The sequence below is a fragment of the Hypanus sabinus genome, chromosome 13 (assembly GCF_030144855.1).
Source record: "Hypanus sabinus isolate sHypSab1 chromosome 13, sHypSab1.hap1, whole genome shotgun sequence".
Classification (NCBI taxonomy): domain Eukaryota; kingdom Metazoa; phylum Chordata; class Chondrichthyes; order Myliobatiformes; family Dasyatidae; genus Hypanus; species Hypanus sabinus.
Genome location: NC_082718.1, coordinates 17,837,312 through 17,856,557, shown reverse-complemented (window position 1 = coordinate 17,856,557; position 19,246 = coordinate 17,837,312). Strand labels below are relative to the sequence as shown.

Sequence of the window (19,246 nt, the reverse complement as noted above, 5' to 3'; positions counted from 1 at the left end):
CGCTCCGGTCGGGAATCTCTATGACGTGCGCGCGCTCCGGTCGGGAATCTCTATGACGTGCGCGCGCTCCGGTCGGGAATCTCTATGACGTGCGCGCGCTCCGGTCGGGACTCTCTAAGACCTTGTGCGCGCGCTCCGGTCAGGACTCTCTATGACCTTGTGCGCGCGCTCCGGTCGGGACTCTCTATGACCTTGTGCGCTCGCTCCGGTCGGGACTCTCTATGACCTTGTGCGCGCGCTCCGGTCGGGACTCTCCATGACCTTGTGCGCGCGCTCCGGTCGGGAATCTCTATGACGTGCGCGCGCTCCGGTCGGGAATCTCTATGACGTGCGCGCGCTCCGGTCGGGAATCTCTATGACGTGTGCGCGCTCCGGTCGGGACTCTCTATGCCCCTGCGTGCACGCTCCAGTCGCAATGTCGACAGTGTGTATCTGGTACAGAGACTTGCCCCGCCTCCTGGAGTTCGCGGGAGGAGCAGCTGCTAGTGTTTGTTGCGGCCTCTCTCGGAGGTTCAGGTACATCGTCGAATTGGCTCGCAGGAAAGCCTGGGTTGATTTGGGGCATCTACCTCTTTTTATGGAGTTGGGAGAAGCATTTGACAATGTTGCAGTTGAAGTCTGTTTTTGACGTTCAGAGTGAAGTTGTACCTTGGCTGTTGAAGAACGAGCTGGTTCCTCTTAATGAGAATGGTAAGCGGCTGCAGTTCCGCTTCTTGAGTCGGTAGTGTAATGTGCAGATTTTTAAACTTTGCAGTTTACCAACTTTAACAAATATGGAGCTTATAAAACTCAAATCTAATCGACAAGTTAAAAATGTTGAACTTCTGCAACGTGTTAAGGGTGATCTGTTGGTCAAATTTGTCAAATGGATTCAAATTAATCGTGTAGATCTGCGAAAAGCAACACCCTGGTGGGAACGGTGCGCCGTTAAGTATTTTGGTTAAGATGCGCATGACTTGCTCGAGGTAATATATAACGTGCTTCTTACTGTATTCTGTTCTAGGTGAATCTACGAGCCCTTCAAGAACTGATTTGCAGATTGTGAATGTTGAAAAGAATGGCAGTGTCCTGTTCACTTGGAAGGTGCAAAAACTTCTTGGATACCACTTTGCTTTGTAAAAATTTATTTTTTACCCCCTCGGCTGGATGGGATCAGCGGTTTTGTAAGAACGACTCCCGCTAAATACTCCCTACTTTGGGAGCCTTACTGATTATATTTGAGGGGGTGTTCATACATTATTAGCTAGCCACCTAATGCACAATTACTGACTAATCTGGGGTTTAGAGCAAGTATATAAACTTTATTTATTTGCTGAGGTAATTTCGGATAATCTGTGGCAAAGTGGACAATTTTAGCAATCTGGGATGAGATTGTTCTTTAATATAAAGGATATGATCATAAATATGTAACTAATTTGATTCCAACAGGAAATCAGCTGTTGATTAACTTTGCATGAATTACACTAGTTATTTTTTGTCTTAGCATTAGTTTAATTATTCAAAATTCAACATATTGTTTGAGAACTTTGTAACCAGAAAGTTCAGTTGAATGCCACTTCCCCTGCTACTTGGTTGAAAACTGGCTTTTATCTAGACTGAAGTGTGATAACCACCTGGATAGTTTGCATCAATGTAGAAACCTGTTGGTTTGAATCACCCTGGGGCGATACAGGACAATGCCATACTCTGTGCAGTGCTTCTTATTGAGCATGGTAATTTGGAAGGAATTGTCCACGGGAGCAAATGTGATTGCTTTGGACACTATTTTCCTAATTGTAATTAGTTTATTATGTCACATGTACTGAGCTTGTCTGGCATATCATTTATACAGATCAAATCATCGGAGTACTTTAGGTAAGATGCTAGTGACCTTTTATTGCTGCACCATAGAGAGCATCTTAACATACTGCATCTCTGTGTGGTATCTCAGATGTACAGCAGCTGATAGGAAAGCACTTCAGCGAGTCATCTCTAGCACACAGAAGATCATCGGGACACAGCTCCCAGCCGTGGAGGACACCTATAGCTCACGCTGCCTCAAGAAAGCTACAAGCATCTGTAAGGACAATACACACCCATGCAATCATCTGTTTGAACTTCTTCCATCTGGCACACGTTATAAGATTTTCTATACCCGCACTTCCAGACTGAAAAAATAGCTTTTTCCCCAGAGCTATAATTGCTCTGAACCAATCGATAAAGCAAATTTGTTATATTGCTACTTTTAAAACTGGTTTTATGGCTGTCATGCATCTGAGTTGCGCTTGTACTACTGGATTTTGCTTGTACTGGGGGGGTAGGTGCTTGATTTTATTTATTTATTTGTTGTTTTATAGCATTGCGTACGAGAGTTGCAAACTCATTTTCGCTGTATTGGTGCATGACAAATTGTACCATGCAATGACAATAAAGATATTTCATTCAAGGCAATGACAATGCAGAATAAAGTGGAACAGCTACAGAGAAAATGCAGAGCAGATCAGCAATAGGGTGCAAGATCATATTGAGATAATTATGGTCAAGTTTCAATCGTATCATACAAGGGAAACATTCAGTAGTCTTATAACAGTTGTCCTTGAGTGTACTGCTACATGTTTTCAGACTATTGTGTCGTCTGCCTGAGGTGAAAAGAGATGCTTGGGGTGAGTGGGGTGTCTGATTTGCTGAGATAGCGGGAAGTGCAGACAGTGTCCACAGAGGGGAGGCTGGTTCCCTTGATACGTCCACAACTCTGCAGTTTCTTGTGGTCACTTTAGAATCAGAATCAGGTTTATTATCACCAGCATGTGATGTGATATTTGTTAACTTAGCAGCAGCAGTTCAATGCCAGTACATAATATGGAAGAGCAAAAAAAAGTAAAGCAATTACAGTGTACGTGTATTGAATAGATTTTAAGAAGTGCAAATAACAGAAATACTGTATATTAAAAAAAGTGAGCTAGTGTCCAAGGGTTCAATGTCCTTTTAGAAGTTGGTTGGCAGAGGGGAAGAAACTGTTCCTGAATTGCTGAGAGTGTGCCTTCAGGCTTCTGTATCTCCTACCTGTTGCTAACAATGAGAAAAGAGCATCTCCTGGGTGCTGGAGCTCCTTAACAATAGGTGCTTCCTTTCTGAGGCACCGCTCCTTGAAGATGTCTCAGAATCTATGCAGACTAGTGCCCAAGATGGAGCTGACTAGATTTACAACCTTCTGCAGCTTCTTTTGGTCCTGTGCAGTAGCCTCTCCATACCAGGCAGTGATGCAGCCTGTCAGAATGCTCTCCATGGTACAACTATAGAAGTTTTTGAGTGTATTTGTTGACATGCCAAATCTCTTCAAAGTCCTAATAAAGTATAGCCGCTGTCTTGCCTTCTCTATAACTGCATCGGTATGTTGGGACCAGGTTAGATCCTCGGAGATCTTGACACCCAGGAACTTGAAACTGCTCACTCTCTCCACTTCTAATCCCTCTATGAGGATTGGTATGTGTTCCTTCGTCTTAACCTTTCTGAAGTCCACAATCAGCTCTTTAGTCTTACTGATGTAGAGTGCCAGGTTGTTGCTGCGGCACCACTCCACTAGTTGTCCTCTCATCACCACCTGAGAATCTGCCAACAGTGGTTGCATTGTCAGCAAATTTATAGATGGTATTTGAGCAATGCCTAGCCACACAGACATGTGTATATAGAGAGTAGAGCAGTGGGCTAAGCACACACCCTTGAGGTGTGCCAGTGTTGATCGTCAGCAAGTAGGAAATGTTATCACCAATCAGCACAGATTGTGGTCTTCCTGTTAGGAAGTTGAGGATCCAATTGCAGAAGGAGGTACAGAGTCCCAGGTTCTGCAACTTTTCAATCAGGATTCTGGGAATGATGGTATTAAATGCTGAGCTATAGTTGATGAACAGCATCCTGATATAGGTGTTTGTGTTGTCCAGGTGGTCTAAATCTGTGTGGAGAGCAATTGAGGTTGCATCTGCCATTGACCTATTGTGGCAATAGGCAAATTGCAAAGGGTCCAGGCCCTTGCTGAGGCAGGAGTTCAGTCTAGTCATAACTAACCTCTCAAAGCATTTCATCACTGTCGATATGAGTGCTACCAGGCGATAGTCATTAAGGCAGCTCACATTATCCTTCTTAGGCACTGGTATAATTGGTGCCTTTTTGAAGCAAGTGGGAACTCCGGCCCATAGCAGTGAGAGGTTGAAAATGTCTTTGAATACTCCCGCTAGTTGGTTGGCACAGGTTTTCAGAGCCTTACCAGGTACTCCATCGGGACCTTCCGCCTTGCAAGGGTTCACTCTCTTGCAGAGCAATTGCCATTCCAAGCCATGATGTATCTGGACAGGGACAAAGAAGACATGCCAAATTTCTTCAGCCTCCGGAGGAAGTAGAGCTATTGGTAAGCTCTCTTGGCCATGGCATCGTCATCTTGGTAGGACCAGGGTAGGCTATTGATGATGTTCACTCCTTGGAACTTGAAGCTGTCATTTCCCTCAGTCCAACACTTGTGATGTAGACAGGGGCATGTGGACTGCCCTTTCCTGAAGGCAATGACCAACCCTTTTGTTTTGCTAACATTGAGGGACAGGTTGTTGTCTCCACACTATGGTACTAAGCTCTCTTTTTTCTTACTGTACTTTGACTCATCATTATTTGAACTATGGCCCAGTATGATCGTGTCATCTACAATCAAGTGGATGGAATTAGAGCAGAATCTGAGTGTATGGGGAGTAGAGTGGAGGGCTGAGGTCACAGCCTTGTTGGGCATCAATGTTCATGGCAGAGTTTTTACTGCCTACCCTTACTGACCTGTTGGTCAGAAAACCAAAGATCCAGTTTCAGAGGGAGGTGTGACTCACAGGTGCGAAAATTGGTGATTGGTTTGCTTGGAATTTTAGTACTGATGGCAGGGCTGTAGTTAATCAACAACAGTCTAATGTACCAGACACAGATTTCCAATAACTGAAGATTTTCTCGTATTAGTAGTCTTTTGTAGGTATCTTTACTATCCAGATGCTCCAGAGAAGAGTGAGTGTGAGGCCAGGGAGGTGATGTCTGCCATAGACTTATTTCAGTGGGAGTTGAATTGTGGTGAGTCAGGATTGTCTTGGAGGCTGGCATTGAGATGTACCAAGACCAGCATTAGGGTTATTTCTCACCAACTATCAGTGACAAAAATCACTGCTGTTTGAACACAAACAAATGCAACTGATGCCGTTTGCAAGCTGTTCACTCAAAGTATGGTGTTGTGTAAGTGCACGTGACTGACGCTAGTTAGAAACTATTCAGCAACAGTCCTGCCCCAAATAAACAGCATAGTGTCCCAAGTAAATGAAGGGAATCCCGGCAATTTTCTCAACTTTTTTTCTTTTTGTCCCAAATAAGTGGCTGCCCTGATTAATTGATGGCCCAATTAACCAGAATCCACTGTATACAAAGTACAGCTGGGAATTTTGTCTGAATAATCATTTATTACAAATACATTTAGCTGCCACTTTAGTAGGTACACCATACACCAGCATACCAGCTCATTAATGCAAATATCTAATCAGCCAATCATTTGGCAGCAATAAACAGTTATGCAACTCAATGCATATAAGCATGAAGACATGGTCAAGAGGTTCAGTTGTTCAGACCAAACATCAGAATGGGGAAGAAATGTGACCTAAGTGACTTGGACTGTCGAATGATTGTTGGTGCTAGAAGGGGTAGTTTAAGTATCCCAGAAACTGCTGATCTCCTGGGATTTTCACGTACAAATCTCTAGAGTTTATAGAGAATAGTGTGAAAATCGGGGGAAAAAAACATTCAGTGCATGGCTGTTCTATGAGCAAAATTGCCTTGTTAATAAGAGAGATCAGTGGACAATAGCCAGACTGGATCAAGCTGGCAGGAAGGAAACAGTATCACAAATAAGCATGCGTTAGAACAGTAGTGTGCAGAAGAGTATCTCTGAATGCACAACACATCAAACCTTGAAGTCGATGGGCTATAGCAACACAAAACCACAAGCGTACACTCAATGGCCACTTTATTAGGTTCAGTAAACTCCAGCAGTTATATTTATGCATCATTATCATTCATTCCTTTCATCACCATATCACCCCTCACTTCCTTGACCCATCAGAGTACCAAACCATTGCCAAGTCCTGAGGCCTCTCTGCATCAACCAGAGAGCTTCTCCAGGATACTGAGAGAACATTGCATTTTTCAAAGGCTTGGGATCAAAATGGCATTTTGTGGAAGTGGGAAAAACAGCAGGTAGGGATAAAGATTTTGTGAGTGTGTGTGGTGTGGGTTGAATGCAGGTGGGTTTGGAATAATGAACTGAAGTACTTGAGCAATAAAGGTCTGATGCTTGAATCATCGATCTCTCTGATTTCAGTGCACGCGCGAACACACACAAAAACACCCTCTCCCTCTTCCTCTCCCCTCCCCCCCTTCCTTTTTCACACAGTTGCCTAACCCCAATCTTTACCTCTGCAAGGGTCCCAACACCACAGGAACGATGTGGTGAGTTACCCCTGGGGCTCTTGATGGAGGCATTGATTTCCTCCTCCCTACACATGTCGTTTAGCTGATCATCAATCTCAAACCCTGATCCTTGTTAAAGTCCTTGGTCCCACTCAGGTCCTTGGGAAGGCATTGCCCAATCCTTATCCTCTAGTTCCTGGTGCTCCCTTGTCTTTGATATCTTCTGTCTATTTGATCTTCCATTGCCCTCTCGGTAGCTCTCAAAGCCTTGGATGCTACAGAGAGGCCTAGGGTGATTTGGGAGGTGAGTTCTATGATGATATGGGTGAGTCAGGAGTATTGTGTTCAGTTTTGATCACCGCATTATAGGAAGGATGTGGCGGCTTTAGAGAGGGTGCAGAGGGTATTTACCAGTATACTGCCTGGATCAGAGAGCATAACTTATGAGGAAAGGTTAAATGAGTTAGGGCTTTTCTCTCTGGAGTGGTGGATGAGAGGTGCCTTGATAAAGGTGTGAGGTGATGAGATGCAGAGATAGAGTGACCAGCTAGTGCCTTTTCCAGGCAGCAATGGTTATCACAAGAGGACATAATTTTAAGATGATTGGAGGACTGGGGGGGCAGATATCAGAGCTAAACTTTTTCCACAGAGAGTGTTAATTGCATGGAATAATCTTCCAAAGGTGGTGGTAGAAGCAGACATCTCAGGGGCATTTAAGAGACTTGGACACATAAATGAAAGAAAAAATAGAGGACTATAGCAGCACCCACATGCACAAAATACTGCAGGAACTCAGCAGATCAGGCAGCATCTATGGAAATGAATAAGCTGTTGATGTTTCAGGCCGAGACCCTTCTTCAGAACCGAAAGGGAAGGGGGAAGGTGCCAGAATAAAAAGGTGGGCGGGGGGGGGGGGAGGTGGGTGAAGGAGAACAGCTTATAAGTGGTAAGTCAGGTTGATTGGAAAGATTAAAAGAAGAAGGAATCTGATAGGAGAGGAGAGTGAACCAGAGGAGAAGGGGAAGGAGGAGGTGGGGACCCAGGGGGAGGTCATGGGCAGGTGAGAAGAGGTAAGAGGCCAGAGTGGGAATAGAAGAGGAGAGAGGGAGGGAAATTTTTTTAACCAGAAAGAGGAGTTAATTTTCATGTCAGTGGGTTGGAGGCTAACCAGATACAATATAAGGTGTTGCTCCTCCAAACTGAACGTAGCCTCATCTTGGGACAAGTGGAGGCCATGGACTGACATGTTGGGCTATAGACATGGAGGGCTATGTGGGAGGAAAGTGTTAGATTGATCTTGGAGTAGGTTAAAAGATCGGCACAACACCATGAGTTGAAGGGCCCGTACTTTGCTGTAATGTTCTACCTTCCACAATGGGAGAGATATGGGTGATGGGGAGATTTGCGAGGGTGGGTTGGGGAGTTATGAATGGTAGCACTGGGCTAAATTACTTGATGTCTTGAGGCTGCAGCTATATTGTGATGTTAAATAAAATAACCAGTTTTATCTCTTACCTTCCCCTTAACATTAGTAATATTGATTTATGACAATGGTTACAATTTTAATCGTGAAAATATGCCTGGATGTTTTATGGTGTAATAGCAATTGTGAGCTATTATTTATCTGAGCATTTGGTCTCTTGCATCTTTTTGTTGCATAATACACAACACATTTGTCCACATAATATAGTAATGGTAACACTGATTTTAACATTCAGTGATTTGATTTTATATTTGCTCATTCTAAGATCCATCAAAGCCTAAGTTATGATGAAAGTTGAAAGGTTTTTAAGGAAGCAGTGCTTCCTATAGAGTCGGTGAAGGGAAGCATTGCTTAGTACTGTGGAGATTTTGAAATTGTTTTTTTGTTTTCAAGGGTCAGAAGGGAACCACATGTATTGGCTTGCATGACCTTCACCAAAAACAGAACAAGGTAAACAATATTTATATGTATCACAGTATGTAAAAGTTTTGCTTAGATTTTATTTCTCCATTTTATTTTGCTATTCATTTTGATGAGATCTGGCAAGTGTGGATCAGTACAGGCTGTCTTCTGGCAAAGGTGCACTTGGTAAGTAGGAGGCCTTCAAAAGTGAAATGTTGAGAGTGCAGAGCTTGTATGTACCTGTCAAAGTAAAAGGTAAAGATAACAGGTTTAGGAAACCTTGGTTTTCAAGAGATATTGAAGCCCTGGTTAAGGGGGGATGAAAAGAGGTTCATAGCAGGTATAGGCAGTAGGAGCATGAGGTACTTGTGTACAAGAGATGTAAAATAACACTTAGAAATCAGGCGGGCTAAAAGTAGGCATGAGGTTGCTCTAGCAGACAAGGTGGAGGAGAATCCTAAGGACTTCTCCAGATATGTTAAGAGCAAAAGGATTGCAAGGGACAAAATTGGTCCAATGGAAGATCAGAATATTAATTTAGCATGGAGTCAAAAGAGATGGGGGAAGATCTTAAATGGAGTTTTTCTTGTATCTGTATTTACTTGGGAGCTGGACACAGAGATTATTGAAGTGAGGCAAAACAGCAGCAAGGTTATAGACCCTATACAGATTACAGAGGAAGAGGTGTTTGCTGTCCTGAGGCAAATCCCTAGGGCCTGACAAATTGTTCCTTTGGAACCTGTAGGAGGCAAGCGCAGAAGTTGCAGGGGGCCTGGCAGAGATATTTAAGTCATCTTTAGTGACCGGAGAGGTACCTGAGGATTGGAGGATAGCTAATATTCCACTGTTTAAGAAAGGCCCTAATATAAACCAGAAACTTACAGGCCAGTGAACTGGCATCAATAGTGGGAAAATTTTTGAAAGGTATTCCAAGGGACCAGGTATATGAGTGTTTGGATAGACAGGGTCTGATTAGGGATGGTCAGCATGGTAGATCATGTCTAACCAATCTAATAGATTTTTTCGAGGGAGTTAACAGGAAAGTTGATAAAGGCAAGGCAGTGGATGTTGTCTACATTGACTTTAACAAAACTTTTGACAAGATTCCACTTGGGAGATTGCTGAAGAAGTTTCAATTGCTTAGCTTTAAGGATGATGTAGTAAATTATTTGAGACATTGACTTGGCTGGAGAAGCCAGAGAGTGATAATAGATGATTGCCTCTCTGACTGGAAGCCTGCGACAAGTAGAGTGCCACAGGGATCGATTGGTTTGTCATCTCTATCAATGATCTGGATGATAACGTGGTTAACTGGATCAGCAAATTTGCAGTTGGCACCAAGATTGGGCGTGTAGTGGACAGCGAGGAAGATTATCAAAGCTTGCAGCTGGAAATGGACCAGCTGGAAAAATGGGCTGAAAAATGGCAGGTGGAATTTAATGCAGGCAAGTGTGAGGTGTTACACTTTGGGAGGACCAGCTGGGGTGGGTCTTGTATGATGAGTGGCAGGGCACTGATGAGTGTGATAGAACAAAGGTATCTGGGAATACAGGTCTATAATTCATTGAATGTGGTGTCACAGGTAGATAAAGTTGTAAAGAAAGCTTCTGGCACGCTGGCCTTCATAGATCAAAGTATTGAATACAAGAATTGGGATGATATGTTAAAGTTCTATAAGACATTGGTGAGGCCTAATTTAGAGTACTGTATGCAGTTTTGGTCACCTACCTACAGGAAAGATGTAAATAAGATTGAAAGAGTACAAAAAAAATTTACAAGGATGATGCCAGGACTGGAGGATCTGAATTATAATGAAAGGCTGAGTAAGTTAGAACTTGATTCCCTAGAACGTTGAAGATTGAGGGGAGACTTGATAGAAGTATACAAAATTATGAAGGGTATAGACAGGGAGTAAATGCAAGCAGTCTTTTTCCACTGAGATAGGGTGAGACTGCAACTAGAGGTCATGGGTTAAGGGTGAAAGGTGAAATATTTAAGGGGAACGTGATGGGAAACTTCTTCACTCAGAAGGTGGTGAGTGTGGAATGAACTGCTAGTACGAGTGGTGGATGCAGTTTTAATTTCACTGTTTAATGTTGCCAAGGACACGGCCTGGAAGACTAACGTACGGTCAGGGTGCCTGATCTTTGTGGCTCTGGAGGTGAGCTGATTGAAGGCCGGTGTGGCCACCTGATGTGTTGTGGGAGCATGTGGAAGATTGAAAGCAACAATCTGGCTGTGTGCCCAGAGACCCGAGATCTTTGGGGACAGAGCTCGGAAAAAATGACGCAACAGACTTTTAACACCGTGAATCAGCGAGTTGTTCTGTTATGCCTCCCCCTTGCTGTAAAACAGGGGCACCTCTTTTTCTTTATTAGGGAGAGGGCCTGTGGTGTGTCGAATACTGGGTGAATGAATAGTTTTTGGAGTACTGCAAGTCTGTGTCTTTAATGTTGCTTTGCTGCATGCTTGAGTGCTCGGTGGTGGGGGGGTGATGCTTTTTTGCTGGTGGGGAGGGGTTCATTGCTTGGCTGCAGCTTATGCATGGCAGGGGGAGTTGGGGGGGCTTTCGGGTTCTAACATTTAACTGTCATTCATTCTTTGGGGCATTTGTCTGTTTTTGTGGATATTTGCATAGAAAAAGAATTTAAGGATGTATATTGTATACATTTCTCTGACATTAAATGTATATATTAAGAGAAGTTTGGGTAGGTATATGGATAGGAGGGGTATAGAGGACTATGGTCCAGGTTCAGGTCGATGGGACTAGGCAGTTTGGCATGGACTAGATGGGCTGAAGGGCCTGTTTCTGTGCCATAGTTTTCTATGACTCTGTGACTTTATATTCCAGCTGCTGTATACTTTTCATAAAGAAGTGTTTCTGATCAGTTGCTCTGTCAACATGGAAAAAACTTTGCTGGGTGAGTGAGATTAGTTTCTACTTTTGAAGAGAGTAAACGTTACACTAGTTTTGATGTTACACATCAACCCACATCTCACTTTAGACCTTGGAACTGTTCCCAGGAGTGAATGCAATATTGAATCAATGTTAAAAGCGCAGCATGCTACAGAGAAAGATGTAGCCTGCTGTGCTATGATTGTGGCCTGCGTTCCAGCTGCTGTGTCAGGAAGCTGACTGAGAGCTCAGCCCTCCACTGGCACGTGCGCAACAATGCAATCGTGATGTCTGCATGGTGGAGTGCGTCACTGTCGGTGGCTGACTGCCTTTGGATAGGCTGAGGTGATCGTAGTGGTCACACAACACTGTGATGCGGAGCTTCCGTGCACCCTGGCAGATTTGACAGGTATGGGCTATTGCACAGGACTCCTTGATTCTACCTCATCACTTTAGGCTTGATGCAGTGGAAGCTGCTGTCTTCCCCTCTTTGAACGTCTGCACAGATCTTCCCAAGGGAGGTACTTAAAGGGCACTGCACCACTGACCCTCGAGTCTCAGTGCTGAGTGATTGCTACCTTTCCCAATAGACAGTTTCTGCATAGTGCCATGAAATCACTTTATTGTTGTGAGGGCTCCATCTTCTTGGCACAGTAGCTCATTACCTGAGAGTATGTCCTTTCTGAAGTACAATGGTGTACATTTGTGTGAATGTTGCACACCAGAGCCAAGTCCACCATAATGAATCAACAATCTAGTGGAGCGGTAAATGTGTTTCTGTGCAGACTGCAACTTGTATCAGAATTCTTAATGTATATCAAACATTGCTGCATCATTTGAGTGAATTTGATTTTTCTGTGAAATTCTTGTTTTATTTTAGCTGTAAGTTTCCTGCAGTTTGCTGGAAGAAGCCTGCCATTAGAGAAATTCAGAGCAGGTATTATTAGCAACATTTTAAATCAAATTTTCAATTGAATTGTTTTTGAAATTGTTAATTTATTCAGTCTTAAGAATCATTTTTGAAGGATGCAGTTTCAAGGATTTAATTGTCTGTTTGCTTTCATTTTCTAGTTATGCATGGAATTAAATTTTGATATTTAGCTATAGATTCAGATAAACATGATACAATTCTGCCCTGAGACATTTGCCCAATGTCTTGAGACTTTTGAAGTATTTGCTTTGCATTCTTGATGAATGCTGGTGAAAATCTTCAACCCAAAATGATAATTGGTCGGCCATTGGGCACTTGACTGTCGCTCGAAGGTGCTACCAATAGATTGTGTAACTGACAAATCCATCAAAATCATAACATGCTATATACACATGTTCCATTTATGGAATAAAAACCGCACATTGGGTTGGAAAGACTTGAGCATCTTAAAATTGTCATGTGTCCTGATTAGAAAGGCAGAAAGGCACTGACACCCAGGTGTAGGCTGTGTCGGGTGGGTCTGAAACCATTGCTTTGGAACTGTGTGACAGGTCCCAATGGGTAATCATGCATGATGATTTCTGTGGAGGTGGGCAGATCAGAGGATAAGAAGAGAAGAGACAGAATCCTTAAGTTGTTGCTTCTGCTAATGATAGTACAGAAATTCATTGACCTGAACTGATGGTAGGGACGTGCTGCCAGAGGCAGTAGTAAACTAGATAGGTTAAGACACTCTTAGATAGGCACATGGGTGATAGAAAATTGGAGGGCTCTGCAGGAGGGAAGGGTTAGATTGATCTTCGAGTAGGGTAAAAGGTTGTCACGATATCATGGGCCAAAAGACCTGTACTATGTTGTAGTGTTCTAGGTTCTGTAATTCCGAAGTCCTTATTCTGAATACCCTAAACCCTTACTTTGTTGAGTTACATTTTTATGTATAAAGCAATTCATTGATTACCATTTTTGGAAACTAACATATACTATATCTATTTTTCGTCCATCTTGGTAGCTACATCCTCAAAGGACACTTTCAATAGATGTTCACTTCAATAAAACCACTTTGGCTTCATCCAAGCATTCCTATAGCTTTCTTGCTATCCTTTTACAACTACTATTATTCTATGGGACATTTAGTTCCCTGCCTTTTTCAATCTGTTGTATTAATTTGTAATTAACCCATATTTCAGTCCCTAGATGACTCCAGAATCGAATGGAGAGACTAGTTTTGAGTTCATAGTGCCGGGTCTGGTGCAGAAAAAAATGTTGTGCATTTTTGTAGGATGATTAAACTTGTAGTTCTGGGGCTTCTGAGAAAGTTGTGTGAGAAAGGTTTGTTGCTTTCTTGAAAATGTGTATTCATTATTTTGTACTTCATGAAATATGTTCCGTTTCAAGTGAATTATATAATTAGTTGTGGTATTGCAAAAATACTATTAGTGGAAAATTATAATTCCTCCTCATCAAAATGTGTCATTTTGTGTTTTTGCACATTTTCTAATTTTTCATTGCAGTCTCCAGATGTTTGACTTTGTTGATTGAAATTCATCCAGTCAATAACACAAAAGTCTTAAAAGCTGTCGATACGGATGTCAAAGTTCAGGTATTTATCATTAACTACTACCTTGATTTTGATTTTATTTTGTAGAAAGTATGAGCAGCTTTCCTGCCGTTTTGCTGTGAGGCTCAGAAGTGACACCTTCAATCTTTGTCCAGACTTTTCAGTTCTTTAGCCAGATTAAGGATGAAAAGCAGAGATGAGATGCTCTGTACAAACTATCGTGCAGGGTGAAAGTGGGATACTGGACTTGAATGACTTGTTGCTGGGCACATCGGAAAAAGCCTGTGAGCAGAATTTCCAAATGACTTAGCCTGGAAAGATTTTACGATATAAGATGAGGACAAGGGACTAACTTGAAAAATTGAATGTTGAATGCGGCATGCAGGGAGAGTTGCTGTAGAACAAAGGCAGTGTAGACGATTATTGCTTGTGCTGGCTTTTTGAATGAGATCTCCAGCACGTCCTGTTCTTTGGCTGTCTTCCTATAGCCCGACTTTTCATTTTGCCCTTCACAAACTTGTCCTCTTCTGTTTCATTCAGAAAACCTTGTTTGAATCTTTTTCCGCTATTCGTACAGGTACTGAGGATCATAAAGGCTTGCTGGTTGGAAAAAGAGCTTCATGTTTTCTTCGGCCCTTTTCCCAAAAGATGTTTGAAAATTGAAACGGGTTCTTTTTGTTTATGTCCTGGTGCTTCATGATGTTGAATTTAATCAAATCTCTTACAAACTCTCTTTGATCAAAGGAGGGTAGCTCAACTTTCCCAATAAATTCAATCCCTCAACCCTATAAGTAACCTTCTGTATGGCTTTCGTGGCCTTTTAAAGTGTTGTGAAAACTGATGAGCAAATGAACTGTTTTACAAGTTAGTGTTGGAGGACTTTGTGATGAAGTGTCTCAAAGCCACTATGCCATTGGAAATAGAAAAGTGAACTTCTCTCCTTTTGATATTCTTTAACTTTATGTAACAACAAATACGGTAGCTTCCCAAAGATTTTCCTGCTTTAAAATGAAGTTCATAGAAGCATTTACATCAATTATCCTGTGTGCTTTTTTAGTAGGGAAATGGTATCTGTAGTTCAGAGATCTTGTGTATAACATGTACCTTGTTAATAGTACAAATTTCGTATTCAGAAGTAAAATTTTTATGATATTGTGTTTATGACTCAGAGAGAATAGTACTTAAAATTATTTTTAGTAATATTTACTTGATGTACTTTGAATGATCTGCTTTTGTGTTCAGTGGCTTAACATCGGAAAACCTCTCCTTTTATGTCCTTACAATTGTGTTTGAAAACAATTATTCTAGTCATTGTGCCAATAGATACAGTTATAAGCTATATTCACAAAGTTCACAGTAATGAAAGGTTTACCAAATCTCAGTCTGCAACCATGGAATTATTTTGCAATGCCTAGAATGGATAAACTGCCCATCCTTGAACTTAGTATAAATTTTGACAATTTAATTTATTGTTTTATTGTAGATTGCAAACACATGATTGCATTGCACAGGTAGTATTTGGCAATGATTTATATGGAGTGATATTTAATTTAAAGAAGAATTGTCAAAATGTATGAAAAGTATCAATTTTAATTTGTCATTGAGTCCAGAATGAATTTAGGAAGTAAATTTCGGGCAAAGGACCATAAAATGACTTTAAGTTTGTGTTGGAGGGGGTGGGACAATATATTATTAAGTAATATTTTCTGTAAAAAGGATGTTTTGCTTAATTTTTATTAACAATAATATGACTTCACAAATTTCAAGATATATTTATGAGAAGGCTTTATTAACTGTTAATTTGCATAGTTAAGCTAAAAAGTTTTGTTTGCAAAACTGGGAAGGGAGTTTTTGAGCAAGCTGGAAGAGCATAGAGTTTATTTAACAGGATTATAAAACACCCTTCTCTTCTGGAATTGTGCGGTCTTCCATTACCAAAAGAGACTGATTATTTAAGCATGAAGGCTGAACTGTTTTCAGAAGCTGAAGTGCCAAGTTGGCTTGGATGGAAAGAAGAAGCGTTAATGGTAAAACATCACAGGTGGGAGTAGCATCTAGACACCCTCCAAGTACCTATTGTGTTGGGTAGAGTATAAATCTATCGGGAAATCAAAATGGGGAGACGCTGGAAACACTCAGCAAGCCATGTAGAATCTGTGCAGAGCGAAACAGAATGATTGTTTCTAGCTGGAGACTATTTGTTGGAACAGGAAAGAGAGAAAAGTTGTAGGAGGCCACAGAGAGGTTGCAGGCAAACAGACAAATGATTCACAGATTGTCAGCTCACAACTAGTGAGTGCCACTGGCATCGGCATTGGAGCTCAACTATTTATAATCTATTTGGTGGACCTGGGTGAAGTGACTAGTGGTAATGATCAGAATCTGGTGTAATATCACTGGCATGTGCTGTGAAATTTGTTTACAGCAGTTGTACAATGCAATACATGATAAATATAAAGAAAAACAACTGAGTTGCGTTAAGTATATATATGTATGCCAGTTGAATAGTTAAATTAAAATAAATAGTGTAAAATAACAGAAATAACAAAAGTAGTGAGGTTGTGTTCAAGAGTTCAATGTCCATTCAGGAATCATATGGCGGAGGGGAAGAAGCTGTTCCTGAATCGCTGAGTGTGTTGACTTCAGGCTTCTGTACCTCCTTCCAGACGTAACAGTGTGAAGAGGGCATGTCCTGGGTGGTGGGGACCCTTAGTGAAGGGTGCTACCTTCCTGAGGCACCACTTCTTGAAGATGTCTTGGAGTAGGGAGGTCATGTTGCAACTCTACAAAATCTCTGGTGAGACCGCACTTAGAGTATTGTGTTCAATTCTGGTCACCTCATTATAGGAAGGATGTGGAAGCTATGGAGAGGGTGCAGAGGAGATTTACCAGAATGTTGTCTGGTTTGGAGAACAAGTCATATGAAGCAAGGTTAGCAGAGCTGGGACTTTTCTCTTTGGAGAGTAGAGGAATGAGAGGGGACTTGATAGAGGTCTACAAGATTATGAGAGGCATAGATAGGGTGGATAGTCGTACCTGTTTCCCAGGGCACCAGTAGCAAATACCAGAGGGCATATGTACAAAATTAAGGGAAGGAAGTTTAGGGGAGACATCAGGGGTAAGTTTATTTACACAGAGGGTTGTGAGTGCCTGGAATGACTTGCCAGGGATAGTGGTAGGGGCTAAAACATTAGGAGTATTTAAGAGCCTCTTGGACAGGCACATGGATGAAAGAAAAATAAGTATTATGGGGTAGTGTGGGTTTAGTACTTTTTTAAAGGATTATATGGGTCGGCACAACATGGAAGGGTGAAAGGCCTGTACTGTGCTGTAGTGTTCTATGGTTATACTATGGAGGCTAGTACCCATGACAGAGCTGACTAATTTTACGAGTTTCTGGAACTTAGTTTGATCCTGTGCAGTAACCCCCTCCCTTGCCTCCCCATACCAGACGGTGATGCAGCCAGTCAGAATGCTTTTCACAGTACATTTGTTGAAGTTTCACGTGTTTTAGTTGACAAACCAAATCTTCTCACACTCCTAATGAAATGTATCTCTATCTTGCCTTTCTCACCACACAGCCAGTATGTACAGACCACGTGAGATCCTCGGTGATGTTTATGCTGTGGAACTTAAAGCTGTTCTCTCTCTCAACCCCAGATCCATTGATGTTTATATTTGTTAGCCTGTCTCCATTCCTCCTGTAATCCACAACCAGCTCCTTTGTTTTTGCGACATTGAGTGGGAGGTTGTTTTCTTGACACCATTGTGTCAGGGTGATGACTTCTTCTCTGTAGGCTGCCTCATTAATATTTGAGATTAGGGCAATCAGTGTAGTGTCATCAGCAAATTTAATCAGCAGATTGGAGCTGTGGATGGTGACACAGTCATGAGTATACACAGAGTAAAGGAGGGGGCTTAGTACACAGCCCTGGGGGGCACCTGTGTTGAGGGTCAGAGATGAGGGAGCCCACTCTTAACGCCTGCCAGCGATCTGACAGGAAGTCCAGGATTCAGCTACACAAGGCAGGGTGAAGGCCGAGGTCTCTGAGCTTCTTGTTGAGCCTGGAGGGAACTATGGTGTTGAATGCTGAACTGTAGTCCAAAAACAGCATTCTCACACAAGCATCCTTCTTCTCCAGATGTGCAAGGACAGAGTGTAGAGCTGTCATTGAAGATTGGTTTGTGTTCCCTTGTCTTACCCTTCCTGAAGTCCGCGATCAGCTCTTTGGTCTTCCTGATGCTGAGTGCAAGGTTGTTTCTGTGTCACCACTCAACTAACTGGTACATCTCACTCCTGTGTGGCCTCCCGTCACCATCTGAAATTCTGCCAACAAAGGTTGTATTATCAGCAAATTTGTAAATGGCATTTGAGCTATGCTTATCCACAGTCTTGGGTGTAGAGAGAGTAGAGCAGTGGGCTAAGCACACATCCCTGAGGTGCGCCAGTGTTGATTGTCAGCAAGGTGGAGATGTTATTACCAATCAGCACAGTTTGTGGTCTTCCAGTTAGGAAGTCAAGGATCCAGTTAAAGAGGGAGCTAAAGAGGCCTAGGCTCTGTGGCTTTTTGATCAGGACTGTAAGAATGATGGTGTTAAATGCTGAGTTATAGTCAATAAAAAGCATCTGGACATAGGTACTTGCATTGTCCGGGTGATCCAAGGCCGCATGGAGAGCCATTGAGATCGCATCTGCTGCAGACCTATTGTGGCGAAAGGCAAATTGCAGCAGGTCCAGGTCTTTCCTGAGACAAGTGTTGATTCCAGCCAAGGAGAGGACAGAAATGGTGTAAAGGATGTAGATAGTTCAAATGACTGGGAAAGAAGTTGTCAGATGAAATGCAATGTAAGATGTGAGGTTAACCTCTTTGGAAGGAAGAATGATAAAGTAGGTTATTATTTAAGAGGAGTGATACCACAGAAGGTCACAGCAGAAAGAAATTTGGGGTTTCAATTATCTGAAGCATGAACTGTAAGCGTACTGCACATGTACAGCAGCTCATAAGTAATGCACATGGAGTGTTGGTCTTTATTGCAAGGGTTATGGATTGTAACAGTAATGAGGTTTGGTGTACCTTCTGCTGGGTAATGGACCCTGTTTGAATTACAAATTACAGTTTTGTTGTCCGCTTTTTTAAAGAAGGGTACCTTTGCATTGGAAGTAAGGTAGAGAAGATTTATTCATGGGATAAAAGAATTGACATTTATAGGAAGGTTGAGCTGATAACCATAAATATGAGGAAGTCTGAAGATGCTGAAAATCCAGAGCAACACACACACATACACACACAAAATACTGGAAGAACTCAGCAGGTCAGGCAGCATCTATGGAAATGAATAAACAGTTGACGTACTGGGCTGAGACCCTTCTTCAAGACTGAGCAGATTGTACCTATAGGAGAATGAGATTTGATCTAATTGAAACATGAAATATTCTGTGGGGTATTGATCGGGTTTATGTGTTTCCTAGAGGAGTATCTAGAATTGGAGGCAATTTCAGAAAAATCCCATTTCCCATTC

The 19,246-nt window shown here is 42.1% G+C and overlaps 1 protein-coding gene across 4 annotated transcripts in view; it reads left to right on the top strand.

Annotated features, from left to right (window-relative positions):
* Window positions 1-471: 471 nt before the first annotated feature.
* Window positions 472-19,246, top strand: part of gsap (gamma-secretase activating protein) — a 108,309-nt gene continuing 89,534 nt past the window's right edge. For all 4 annotated transcript variants that reach the window (XM_059987220.1, XM_059987221.1, XM_059987222.1 and 1 more), the window contains exons 1-6: window positions 472-690; window positions 1,004-1,083; window positions 8,333-8,389; window positions 11,193-11,262; window positions 12,118-12,174; window positions 13,680-13,768. In XM_059987220.1, the coding sequence (XP_059843203.1) occupies window positions 603-690; window positions 1,004-1,083; window positions 8,333-8,389; window positions 11,193-11,262; window positions 12,118-12,174; window positions 13,680-13,768 (441 nt within the window). In that variant the 5' untranslated portion in view covers window positions 472-602. The remainder of the gene's footprint in view (window positions 691-1,003; window positions 1,084-8,332; window positions 8,390-11,192; window positions 11,263-12,117; window positions 12,175-13,679; window positions 13,769-19,246) is intronic.